General features: G+C 37.4%; 1 protein-coding gene across 3 annotated transcripts in view; it reads right to left on the reverse strand.

The window, feature by feature from the left end:
* The window catches only part of LOC129566482 (TWiK family of potassium channels protein 7-like), a 135,826-nt gene that overhangs the window by 41,464 nt on the left and 79,928 nt on the right, over positions 1 to 14,434 (reverse strand). For all 3 annotated transcript variants that reach the window (XM_055442472.1, XM_055442453.1, XM_055442463.1), the window contains 4 exons: positions 13,096 to 13,491; positions 9,081 to 9,231; positions 5,023 to 5,119; positions 2,500 to 2,626 (listed from right to left, as the gene is read on the reverse strand). In XM_055442472.1, the coding sequence (XP_055298447.1) occupies positions 2,500 to 2,626; positions 5,023 to 5,119; positions 9,081 to 9,231; positions 13,096 to 13,336 (616 nt within the window). In that variant the 5' untranslated portion in view covers positions 13,337 to 13,491. The remainder of the gene's footprint in view (positions 1 to 2,499; positions 2,627 to 5,022; positions 5,120 to 9,080; positions 9,232 to 13,095; positions 13,492 to 14,434) is intronic.

A 14,434-nucleotide genomic window follows, 5' to 3' on the forward strand; every position in this document is an offset into this window, starting at 1 on the left:
TCGGACGGAACGAAATGTTTGAATAAATGGCATTTTTTTCTACTTCTATTTTTAATTTGTGATACGATGTGCGGAACTGTGTATGTTGTTGGCGAGTGCGCAGCAACAATGACCATACAACAACAGCAGCCACGATTCTAAAGTGTCAATGTTCTCGGCGAACATCTCGTGTTCGAGCGCCCAAGCTTGGCCCGCGTGTGACTGAACAAACATATACCAATTATCACAAACAAAAGGCAAAGCGGAAACGCAAAGTGAGAACATGCAAGAGAGAGGCAAAGTGTATCGAGTGACAGCGCGAACCAAACAATATTAACGCATCCTTGCGATGAAAAATCCTCGCGGCCATTTACTCCACTGTCTAGATCATGGATGGGAGCTATCAGCACATAAAATTGTGAACATACAGAGAAAAAATGCATCAGAAGCGCGGGTGGTGGACGAGTGCGCGACCGAAGGAAAAAAATAAATTCAAAATAGATTGGCATTAAATAAACTCGGTGCATGGAGTTTTGTTGAATGATGCGCGTGGCGGCAAGAATGAAAACTGCATAAATGCGGAATGAATAGAAGGCCAATGTGAAATGAGGCCTTAATTCATACAGCCTCTTTATTTGAGGGCGGAATGAGCAGAATAAAGTAGTTAATTTAAGCGTTTCTTTATCTTTTTGTCATCACATAAAATTGTTTTTGCCGTCATTTCTCCCATTCATTCGCGAATAAAATGAGGAATAAAAGAAGCGAAACCAGTCGACTCGCGAACGATGCGTGCAAAGAAAAGACCGCGTTCAAGCTGAAAACGATTTGCAGTGTTCTCCTTCATTCAGTCGAGAGTCAACGCATAACAGCCTTTCATTACGATTCGAATGGAGACATCCATCGTACGAATTTTTGCACAAAAATACATTTTTCACTAGATACGGAGTGAGAGGTACTGCGACAAATAGAAAAAAAAACTACACATCCACTGCAAAAGTCTCAATGAAAATAGCTTCCCAATCCTTTTCCAACGTTTGAATATGCACATGTGGTTGGAGCGTTGTATCCATTAGTTTACATAAAATCAAACTCATTTCATTTTTTCTCTCTTTCTCTCTTTCTCTCTCCTCATCGCTTCTTTATGTTTTGTTTATTCGAAATGGATCTCTCTCCCTCTTCCTCTTTCGCTCTTCCTTCTACATTGCATAAAAGAAAAGTTCTTTTTTTTTTATTTAAGCCTAGATAATTGCATGGATCCAGAATGTATGCAATGATCCCAATATCACATACATACGACGAACACAAAATGCGCCTTTCATCCCATAGTTTTCATTCGGTGTAAATGGCTTTTGAGTGTTGGCTTTTGTATTAAAAAAAACAGAGAGAAGAGGAAAAGCTTTAATACTCTGCGTTGTCTGTGGATCGCATTCTGGTTCGTTGGCCCGCGTGACTCAATTCCCTCTCAAGTTTTTGTTTACTCACTTCACACACAAACACAAACCTAATGTGGTCGGAACAGTCTCTGTATCTGTTCTTCCCGCTTTGCATGTGGGTGTGTACCGACACGTTGCTGCTATTCGAACAAGTAACGATCGCACAGAGAAGCTGTGCTAACAAAGAAAGGATTTGAGCATTCAAACCGAAATGAGATGAACATTACATGCAGCAAACCCATCTGAATACGTTAACGCTATCTAAGAAATCGTGTCATGTGCTTGATGAAAAAGCTCAATCAACATTTTGTCGCTCAACGGTTTCCTGAATGTTTGGCGATTGTATTCGGTAATTGTGTACTGATTTTGTGCCAGAAATCAACGATATATGGTCCAGTTTCGATTCCAAAAATACACAAACTCATTCAAATGACAGCTTTTTCGGTTTTATTCACAAAATTCCTGGAGTTGAATGGAAATCATTCTATTTTTGTCATTCCTGCACTACCATGAATTATTTCAAAGGGATTCTGATTCATAGAAATCATCAGAAGTATGACGAAAGCGACATTAATTCCGATTGAATCGTTTCCGCGTAAATTCATTTAAACTACAAAAATAAAGCAATGCACTAAAGTCCAGTGTTTTTCATAAGACTTTGATCACACTGAGTGTTTGAAGTTCTTTATATGTGCGATGGCATCAAGAGATGGGATTTCTTCGGAAATCCAATTCATTGCATTCGATTTTTTTTTCGCTCGATATTAATCTTCATTCACACATTTGACTACTTTGAAATTTCTCATAAACATTTCCTTGGAATGTCAACAGTTTGCCAAAAAATATAAATATTCGTTCACAGTAGTAAATAATTTATATTTGATATTATCACTTTGGAACTAATATAATCGTGTGTGATATTGAAATTCGGATGCCATATGTTCAATATTTGTTTATTTGAAAAGTCACCTACTGATTGTTGTGTAATTTTTCACAATTTTATGAAAATGGCCGATCGTAAAATGCGACTCGGAAATCGCTAGCAACAAAAAAAAAAAATGAAAAGGAATACAGGAAGAATACTCACCAATTGTAGTTATTAGTGTGATTGAATACAATAATGCCGATGCATAGGTCCATTTATGCGGTTTTATTGATGGTTGGATGCCAGTTTGTTGAATCTTCGTGGCTCGCACTGAGCGCAGAAGCATATCCTGCATTGGTGTGAATACACACACAGAAAAAGAGCGAACAGAGGAAATAAATATACAACAAAAAGATGCAAATGATGGCAGAAAAAGTGGAATTTCCAAATAAATAAAGCCGAAAGCAAAACAGAGGGAAAATATTATGTGAATAAAACAGTGTGCATGGAGTATGGTGTGTGTGTGTGGTGCTTTTTCTGCCGCATTCGTCAAATTCGCCTGGTAGTAGCTATCCGATTTCCGTTTGGAATGCTTTTTTATGGATTTTCATGAATAAATCAACCATCTTTACGGAAGTTCTCCACATTTGCTGCTTTATGAGATTCAGTGTTTCATTTTTTTTTCTCGTCTTCTCTTATTTATTTTCTTCATGGAATTGACTGCGAACAGATCAAACGTCCAACCAGAAGGAAAACTCCTTATTTTGCTATTTTTGGAGTGTTGTAAAAATAATAAGCAAGCTAAGAGCTGTTCCATAAAAGAAATTCACATCAAAAAGTAAATGCGCGCCATCGCATTCGCATTCGCCTTCGTCGTCATCTCACGCCGCACACATGTGCTATCGTCTTGTGAGCAACAATCCAAGAGACCACAATGTCGTCGTAAGAGCACGTACACGCGTAAGACGGTTAACCACAACAAAAAAACACATGCATCGCATAAAAGTGGCATAACAATGGAATAATGTTGGTATAATTTTTGATCATTATTCCATAAGTTGTGTGACATTGTCACCATGAATAATCACAAACAATGGCGAAGCATGAGCGAACGGGCGCAAAAATGATGGCGCAAAATGTTTGCACGAATTACGACGCCTTCGTATTCGGTTGATTTTTTTTGTGTATGTGAGGCGTATGCTCAATCCCGCTGTGAATAAAATGTGGAGCGGGCGCATTTTTCATTCAAAATGGCTTGAAAGTAGCATCATTATAAAATTTTACTTGAATTCATGCAGAAATAAAAACGCACACGCACACAGCAACCATCAATCATCATTTTAAACTAAAACAAAAAAAAGTTAAAATGAGTAAGTTTTGTGCCATGTTCACATTTAGAATGAATTCCAACGGAAACGTTGCATATTTTTCTTTCGGTGTGATTAAGCCAAAATGTTGAAATTTCTTTGAAAATAGCCAACACAAAGACATACATACGCAAACAATTCCTTAATTACTTGCAAACGAACTGATGAGCAAAATGAAATTTTCTGGCATTAATTTTGTTTGAGATTGCATTTAAAAGTTGTGAATACGCTTGTTACTTTTATGGAATTGCAATTGGTGCAAACTCGACTATCGGTTGGTTGAGCGCATTGTGAGACGAGAACGAAAGGATTGAACGGAAGCACTTCTGACCAACACACACACACACACACACACCACATACATGTGACCATCTTTTGATGGCCATTTTCACACATGATTCCAACAGAAACAACAAAAATAAAACTATTCGTATTTAAAAGTTTCTGATGATTGTGCTGCAAATTCCCCGAAGAAAATTAATGGCATAGTTTGTACGCTGTTTATAGGTGCAGAAGAAAAAGATGAGCACTTTGATTGAAAGAGAATTTCCATTCAGCAAGACAAAAAGGAAAACGTGAAAAGGGGAAAAGAGAAAAAGTTTGTGCGATTGATGGCCAACGAGTGTATCTTCATTTATATTACATTCGCAATAAGTAAATACGGTGAATTGTGGCCACTTTAACCGTTAAACAACTTCACAAACCGAATCCAAACTCGTCAGCAACTCGCAATGAAAACTAATGATTTTGCTGTAATGAAAACTTTTTCCACTTTGTTTCCGATCAATTTTATGAACCTCTTTCTCCGGTTCGTTCGCTTGGAAGTAAAACTTTAATCGAAATACGAATTGGCGAAAACCTCGAAGGCTTATACTCTGTTTGTGGGTGAGTGTATTTGTGTGTGTGTGTGCGCGTTTCGGTTTGGCATCGAATCGATTTCGATTGATGGGATATTTGTTTTTCGATGGAATAACTCGAGAGAAACAAAACGCAAAGCTACTTATGTCCTTATGTAGAAAGTTTTCTGTTTTTGTTATCATCGAAAATAACAATAAAACTTTTTTCACCTTCTTAAACAATCTGTCAACACATATACATTTTTTATACCGTTGTCCAAATTGACGATATTGGAGGGTCAGGGGTATAAAATTCATAGCCAATCGTAAAATCCGATTTCAGGTTGACTTCTCAAACAGTTTTCCAAGACAATTGGAACTTTTTTCTTTGTGGCAAACGCATCAAGGTTACATGGAATGCCATTTGATGAAATGATAAAAATGTGTGGCGATACACGATAGACGCAGCAGAAAGTCGTAAAAATTCATTTGCTTTGTTGGAATGGAGCTAGTGAAAATGGTAAATTAATGATATCGCTTACCTGAAATTGTTGAACTTCTTTCGCTGCCAGCCGAGTCCAATTTTCCTTGTACAAGATATTTAGATCCTCTGTAATCGACCACAGCCTATCAACCGTTCTGCAAATAAACAGACGAGAAAAAAAAACCGTAATTCAATTTCAGTGTTTTACGCGGGATTACTATGGAATTTAACGAGTATTTTAGTGCTGGAATGTTTTCCGATGAAATGTGACACTCGGATGAATTATTATATCAAATCCACCGGAAAGAGAAAAAAAAGAACTAAAGCCCATGAAACACAAACTTAATCTAATTTATTGAAATCCAGCGAACTATTTGCATAATCCGTAGTATGTGCTTTTGCTGTGCGCGTATAATAATTTGTGGTGAAAGTAAAAATGTCAATTGACACAAAAACCTATATATTGAAGTTGATGCCAAAGCGTCTTCTTTCGCTCACATCTCAACTTTCGTACATTTTTCAACTGTAAATTGCACCACATATCATCATGTAAGACATTCGAAATTTCAAGCGACCCAATGGTAACAGAGCACAAAACAGCAGTTGCCGCACAGTGTTGCCAAGATAGAGCAACTCTGAAAATGACTGCAAGAAATCTAATGTTCGTAATAAATCAAAATGACATAATATAAACAAAAGTGTTGTCATCAAGTTTTATGTCCTTCACGTCTACATTAACTATGTGTGTGTGTGTGTTTTGTTTGTGCTATGTGTTACACAATTTGGGTGAAACATTCAAATTTGGGATTTCTTTTTCTGGCCATGCATGTATGTATCGGTGAGAAAAAAGAGAAGAAGAAAAATGTACCGTAGAAGCAAAGCCACAAAAACAGGTAGCAAAAACCGGTCACAGACAAGTTTAACGGAATCTTGGAAGGCAGACTCTCGAATAAAACATTAAAATGGTACACACAATGTGCACAGTCAGTTTGAAGATTGATCTACGCATAAAGTTTTTTTTGCCGTGTGTTTAACGCAACGTTGAAAACTTTTCACATTTTCTACTTGCAAAGAAAAACTACAAACACCGTCAGTCGCTGATGAGGCTCCTGCTATTCGCAAATGAGAGAAAGAATATGGATGCGTTGCAAGAGCAAGCTACACGCATTTCAATGTGGCGGTTTCCGTGGTTATCTCCTACACGCTCATAGTCATGACGTTGTTGCCAAAACAAAATGCAAAAAATACTTTTTATTGCTGAAAATATGTACGGTTTCCGCTAAAAACTCATTCAACGTTTTGTGATAACATTAAACTCATCAACGATAAAAATTAGCGTCATGCGACTTTTTTCCTCTTCTTCTCACGTTGGTTTCGCCGTCGACAGTGGCGGTACGCCCCATATCCAATGAAATATGCATTGCGTTCTGTTGCCACACACTTTGTCTAAAAGTTGCGACAAACATATAAATTTATTGCTTTCATACATTTTGATGTGTGGCATCGAATTTATTTTTCATAAAACACACAGATCATATTCGGCGAAAAACATGTTATTTCTTCATTTTCCAAAGGAATTGAAGGAGATAATATGCATGATGGCAGCAGCAGCGAGTCTCAAGCTTCATTTAACATGATAATGTTGGCAAATGTTTCAGGATTTCAGCCGTGTTCAAAAGTTAACCGAGTCAACGTAGATCTCAGATTTTTGACAACAGCGAATCGATGCCAAACAGCGAAAGTCAGACTTTTTCGCCGGTAAATCAGGAGATCAATTTAAATTAAATGCACAAAGAACACCGTCGTTTCCATGCCATTTCAAAGTTTTCTCTTTCCCCTCGCAGCCTTTTTATGGTCGTTTAATATATAAAATGGAATTTTATGTAATTTAAATTAAATTTTCATAATTTTCAGCAGGAATCGAAAAAAAAAAACATTTGAAAGTTTCGCATCATTTGAATTACTCAATTCGCTCGCGCTCATAAACATAAATGGTCGATTCGAGCTTTTATTTTAATGTTAACGCATAAAATGATTTATGCAAATTGAGCGAACTTAAGTCACGGCACTGGCATTCCGTGGGTATTTATGTGATATGCAAGTGGCGTGCCCAATTCAAGCAATTACGTCTTCACAAAGTGAAGTTTTATTGTTCCGTTTCTATTTTTTCATCCATGGCATCCATTTGAATGCCCTTCAATATTTCAAGGAAAAAAGTATTTCTTAACATTCCTCGAAATGGTCGTATAAACAACTCTTGACAACCTTCGTGAGTAGTATTAATTCACAATAGTCGAATCAGAATCGATAGATGCATCGAATGGCTTGGCTGGGCTTGGCTTGGCTTGGTTCGAGAAAAATCAGTTTTATGTTTTGATTTTTGTGCAAAAAGTGTTTCTCGTTGTGAACAAGACAAATGACTGAAAACCTTGAAGCGAAATATAATAAAACGCTAAATAAGTTTGCTCATTCAATCACTGCAAAATTGGGTCGATGAAGCCAAAAAAGATCTGCCTTTGGATGTGATGTTAAAATTACGAGGAATGAAAAGAAAAACCAACGAGCGCATTGCCTGAAACTCAGTTTTCGAACATGAAAGTGGTGAGACGCGATGAAGAAAGAGAAGCAATAAAACTGAGGAAGATATTAAGAGAACAAACCACTGCAATATAACGAACTACTACTGCTGCTGCTGCTGCTGGTGCAAGCATTAAAACAATGTCGAGTGGGAATCGCGCGTTTGCAATTGAAACTATTTTCTTTATTTCGGTTGGAAATTTTATTTGCATTTCGTCCCCGAAAAATGCAGATGCTAAGATGGTTCGGTTTGAAAGTGTTTGTGGATTTTTATTACGCTTCTTCGTCTACATTGCAAATGCAGTTGCAGCAAAACGACGGCGTCGATGGTGGTTGTGATGGCATCAGTTCACCAACAATGAAACGTTTGTGCGCGAAATAATTCACCAAGCGGAATTCGCATCAAAATTTACGATGAAAATGCCGACCTCGCTGACATGCTTTATCGCAAAACTACTGAAACTTGCTCACACACAAATTTCGTGGTACTTTTGGTTTTCCTTACTGGTTTTGTGGGGACAGTGGCGTCGCCGACAATATCTTAAGTTGCAGCTGCAAAACCATTTCTTCGCTTCAAACTTGTCGAGAAAAGAAACATGCGCCACAAACCGTTCGTCGAGGTGAAGAAAAACAAAAATTGTGTGTGTATATATATCAAGATGAAGCATGCGACAGGATGCAACGCGTCGAAAAATTACGATGGCAATAATAAAATATCTCATTTGCTGTAACATAATTCACCACACTGAACGAGAACGAATAACGACAAATGAAGAAGAGAAAACGAACGAACAAACGAACCAGAAAGAAATGTTATTTTTCTGCAGCGAAACTCTCTTAGTGGTGTTTCGGAAGTGACTCAAATGAGAATCTATCACGCTATTTGCGGTAAAGTTCGATCTCACTTTTTTTCTACCAAAAAAACAACAACCCAGTGACAATGAACAGAAGGAGCCCCTTCTTTCGTTCCATCTTTTTCTTCGGACTTTTTTTTTCCCCTTTTCGTTCAACATACTGAGGAAAGTTGATTGCGTTAAAGCGATTTATGTTGCCCGCTGCTTCAACAAACAAAATCAATCTTTTTGCACTTTTTCCAACGAATTCCTCCCATCTCAACAAGCTCAGTTTTCCGGCTAAGAAATTACATTGCGAATTCGATGAACACATAAATTCTTTTCCTGGGGCGGACAGCAAATACCACATAAATCAATTGAAGAGATATTGAAGTCACAGTCGAACAAATCCATTTTCATTCAATAAAGTATATGCAGTTGTTATCACAATTAAGTTTTTGTTACTCATCATTTGTTGAAACTTTTCTCCCCGAAGACATTTATATTAGCTAAACAAAAGTATGGCTTCTAAGATCAATATAGATTTGCACCGAATGAAATTCAATTAGATTTTCTCAACCAAAACGAATGTATTCGAAATTCGATGGATTTTATTCTGATTTTAATACACCTTCTCCGAACTTCCCGATATTTTCCATAAAAATATCTCTGATTCAAATGATGGAAATGGGTGTTTTGAGCTTACCTGGAACGAATGTCAGCATTCACTAAGTCAGTTCTAGGCTTTGATGCGGCCACAGCTGTTTCAACCGTTTTCCCCATATCCTCTTCACTCTCGAGTGACATAAAGAGAATCGAACCCATTGCCGAGTATGTCAACAATAAAATCATTACTCCTGCGAAAAAGTCATAAAAATTAATTTAAAGCCGAAACATTAATGAACTATTTATATCAAATTATTAATAAATCTCATTAATAATTCGATAGAACTGAAACAAAATAAATATGAGAATCATTTTCAGCAATTTAATTACTTTATTGTGCACATTATTGTTGGCCGACCGATAAATGAATTGTTCAATCGCTAGTGGTCGTTTGGCATATTTCTGTGAAAAATAATCATTTCCCAATGCAACTACCATTCATTCTACTATTGCTTGCTCACAATTTCAACGACGCACCTTAAAAGCGATATTAAATAAGAGCAAACCTAGCTGGTGTCCAATTGATATTCATTTAATTCAATGCTAATTCAGTCCGTTCTCAAATGCAATTGACAAATTGAATTCCTTTGAACAGAATCCATGGGGGGGATATTTTATTTGGCATGCTAACACATTTTAGTGGAGTCAAGCTGCTTCAAAAGCGTATTCTCTCTTTTTCTCCCGGCGAAGTTCCGTTCGATCTTTCGAGCATATTGCATTTTCAAATGAGAATATGAATGTTCTTTGAACATCAAACGTATCTGTGCTAAATGAAACGCAATTTGCATATAGGGAGAATGAGTGTCAAACGGATAAATCGTATGTGCTTTGTGATTTGTCGAAGTGGGTTCGAAAGCGAAATTGAGGAGCGCGCTTTTCATTTTTTCCGTGTGTTGTACGATGTTGAATGGTATGCAACGGCCATAATAGCATCACACGATGGCACAAAACAAACAGCACAACCCAATGTTCGATAATTTTAAACATGGATTGGGACTAGTTCATTGAACACAGCCAACGAAAAAAATGCAAAAGGAAAAAAAATGTTCAACGAAGGAATAACGAAATAATCGAGAGATGCCATGGCATGAAATGGCGTGGCGTGGCGGCATGTGATCGATACGATGCGATGTGATGCGAGTGCGAACAACAAAAACAACGACGATGATGATGGGGAAATTAAACGAAGAATGAAAATGAGAACGAAGTCAACAGATTAAATTTCCACTTGATGGCATAATATTAACAGCAAATGACATAAAGCAAGTGTTTTATGTTCATCGAGCTGTGAAATTCATACATGCCCACATTAGTCTCTCTATCTGTACATACACATCCCGATGCTATTTGGATGGGTTGTCGAAGCCGCATTTATTTATTTATTTTTTTCTATTTATTCCTCTATCTCGGTGAACGGCTACACACTGTGTGCAATAGAAGTGCGGATTGGATTGCTTACGGCTACTCGATGCGTGTGCACGGTTGTTTCAGAATGTGAGCGTGTGTGTGTGTTGGGTACAGAAGATCCGACACATGCCACAGAATGATGTATAATGGAATTTCATAAGAAAAAATTAACGCCATGCGCAGAGTTTGATATGAAAATAAATATGAAATTGAGTTTTCAGCCAAGTAACATATTAGGAATGCTTTGATGCGATGTCAATGTCAATGCTGACACTAACAAAATCATTTATTTATTTTCTCTCTGGCTCTGTGTTTGCACACTTCCGATTTGTTTTGCGGTTTGTTTCAATCTGAACCATGTGTTTTTGTCACAAAAAACAGTCGCATCTAGCGGAAGCAGAACGCTGGCTTATGAGAAGTGTCATACATTTCTCAAAGGAGATAATTGGCTTTTTGGATTTGTTCTGAGTCGATTGAGACCTGTGCCAAGTCTGCAGATAAACGACTCGGTCGACTGAAATAGCTCCACCGTTTTTTTCGGTGCTTATCTTGTAGAAAAGTTGACATCGAGCCCACGCCTCTAGTAGCTATATATAGATGAGCAAACGGCGAACAAATGTGGATGTCGTCACGTCTAATGTTCACTTCGTTCGCATAATATTATGTCGTTACGTGAAATGAATCAATCTGAAGCTTTCATCTTAAATGCGTGTACAAAATGCCTTTTTTGTTACTTTGTGTTCATTCCCGTTAAGCCAAGAAGCGAATGTCTTAAGCCAACGGAAAAATAATTCGCCATCAGCTTAATGATTGTAATAAAAGGAGAAGAGAACGAGCAAGTAAGCGAGCGAGAAAAAACAACAACACAAGTACACTTGGTATGGCCCAACAGAAGCAAATAGAGCGTTGAGTCACAAACAAACAAAAATATAATCGACGATGCCAACCATTCTTTTACGACACATAAATACGAAATCGGGAAATTGCCCCATGTGTGTTAGTGTGCGTGTTTTTTTTTCTTCTTCTTCAATGCGTAGACGAATCTCTCCGGCCGGAAAGCATTACATTAAGCAAACGTGTGTTATAACTGCAATGTCTACGATATCCCGTAGTTCTGGCTGCGAGTAACTGCAACATTGCTTCAAATCATTCATACATAGTGCAACAAACTGTGGAACAATGCACACGGCCCTCACATTTCAAGTGGAAAATCAACTCACTGAACATAAATAATAATAAAAAGGAGTTAAAACGAATACCTAATAAAATGAAATGTTTTCGTTCCAAATCGTTGGCGGTTCGACCATTTTCATTCGGCAACAAGCAAGAAAGCGACAGCAAGAGAGACAGAGACAGAGAAAGTGAACGGGGTAAAAATGGCAATTCAACCATAGTGACAGGCCAACGGATTTGCTCAAGTGCACATGGGAAATTTCGCATTGAAAAACTCATTCTCCATTTAAAATGATGAACGATTTGCTCTCGGTTGGCAGAAACACATAAATACACGATTTATTAGCGACTATAAATCAAAATCAAAAGTATTTCTGGTTATAAATACATCATTTTCTTTGTTTTCTGTACGAATTTGCACTACTCGTAAACGTAGTCATCGTTTGCCGTATCCGTTCGACCAGAAATTGATATAAACGGTGCAGACGGTGTGAGCGGCGCTTGTAGCACCAGCATAGAGCGAGTAGAAGAGTCGCCGAGGTCGGGCGAAAAATAGCAAAATGTTTCAGTGCGAAAAGCCAAAGGAAATGGAAACGTCGAAATCGAATGAGCATGGAAATCAAAGCAACATTTTCACTCTCAACGTATCCAACGGATCGTCGACAATAGACGCTACGAACAGCAACAGTAAATTATACCACAATTTATAAATCACATCAACAGACCGAAAGGGAAAAGGATTGCTTTTTGATGGCACTTATTTCTCTCTGGCATTCCGATTGAAAATGTCCGAATCCGTCGATAAAATATTGAACAATTATAAAATGATAGCTTTTTTATGGCACCTTTTTACCTCTCTTTTTTCACTTCAAATGGGATGTTTTTTTTTCCTTCATTGAATTATCAATTAATAAAAGTTGTAATGCAATCAAACGGTGTCTGCAGCGAACAAGACGATCGAAAAGGTCGCATTCAATGTCATTTTTTGCATTTAATCTTACGATACAACCGAACATTTTTGCTAATCAACGTTCGTTTCGTCGGTACAAGTAATTTTGTTACGCTTCAAAACCATGGTCGATGTAGTTAAATCGATTTTCACATCGAGCAAATAATTCGGGTGTGACACAAGATTAAGCGTTATGTTGAGGTGATAAAACCATCATTAATGAATGGAATAGATGGGTTCAGCGACCAAACTTCATGTGAGCTTGTCAGTAAGCAATTTATCGATAACATTTAGTTTCACTCTATACAAACTAGGTACATATATATATGTAGATGCAATGAGTAGGTACATATATATATGTAGATGCCCATGCGACTTTGCGAATAATTATAATTTACTGCTACGTACTAGGGAATTTCAGTGGAACAACAGAGGAAGTTAAATCCCTTTAATCTCGGGCGTTTGGCGGTCCACATAAATTTCGAAATGAAGCTAAACCAATTACTACCGAAAACATTGTACTTACCGATTGCCGATACACAGCGTGATTTGGAGGTCCGACGGCAGCCACACAAGCCAATATTTTGGTATGGATCATCGTATGGGTGATAATGATGATGATGATGATGACGATGCTGTTTCTTGTTGTCACCACCACTACCACTGTTGCTGCTCCGACGCGTTGAAAAGCACAGCGTTGGTGGCGGAGGGCTCGGTGAATCCCGATTCATACTTCCAACACCAACACCACTTTGTTTATTATTCATTTTAATTTCAGCACAAAAACGAACGCACAATCCAAAACTAACGTTTCATTTGTTGGTCTTTTTGTGGTTTTTTCACTAAATTTACAGTCACTTTAATCAAATCGCACATTTCAATATTTGTCTATTTTTCACATTTAATTGATGAAGACGAATTTCTATTTTAAAAGAGAAGAAAGAAAAATAAATCATTTTTTTTTGGGATTGCTGATGAAGGCATGTATGGGAGAATGAATTATTTTAATTATTCGATTTAAATCAAATTATAATTGACGGTATTTTTCTATTTTCTTTGGGTCTTCATAACTGAATCCTTCCAAATTCACATCCCTTATCTTGTCTTTTTTCATTTAATCTCAACATGACACTAGAACGCCAATTCGAAAGTGTGTGTGAGAGAGAGAAAGGGAGAGAGTGTGTGAAAAGTTTGCGACGTGCACATATTTAAACTCCAAGATCAAAAAACATAATATTTTAATTAAATTCATGAATCTTTGCCAAGCTTTTTCTTGTTCACCGTATCAAAATTGTGATAATACACGGAGCCGGTTCAAAAAAAATTCACTTCTCTTTCGAAGTTTAATCGGTGGTGACTTTAAATAACGCCAAACAATTTATTTAGCAGTGAATTAATTTTACCTCACAGCTATTTTCAGCCGAGAAAAAAATGGCTCAGTTTTGCAGTGTTTCATTCGTGCATATATGAAAGGATGAAACACCGAGGGAAAACTACCTTGGAATACCATCCATTTATGTCCATTGTTCGATGGATTGTGCACGTCAATTGTGTTTGTTTTTTTTCGGTACACATCGTTCACCACGGTACGACAAGGGATTAATTTGAACAGTGAAAATGAAAATTCAGGTAGCCGGGCATACCTTCTCTCTCTCTCAATCGCTTCATACTCTAAATGATTTCCATTGCTTCATTCATATGGTGTGTATGTAGGATGTAGTTGTAGGTGTACTGTGTACGCAGAGCATGCGGGGGAGTGTGTGTGTGTGTGTTTGGTTGAGAATTGAACACTTTTGGAATTGGCCTCTGAAAAATTTATGCTCTGTGGTCTCATCAAATTCAAAATTCCATGCTGACTACGTTGA

The sequence above is a fragment of the Sitodiplosis mosellana genome, unplaced genomic scaffold, assembly GCF_009176505.1.
Source record: "Sitodiplosis mosellana isolate CC-2019 unplaced genomic scaffold, AAFC_SMos_1.0 Smas_scaffold_1, whole genome shotgun sequence".
NCBI classification, from domain to species: Eukaryota; Metazoa; Arthropoda; class Insecta; order Diptera; family Cecidomyiidae; genus Sitodiplosis; species Sitodiplosis mosellana.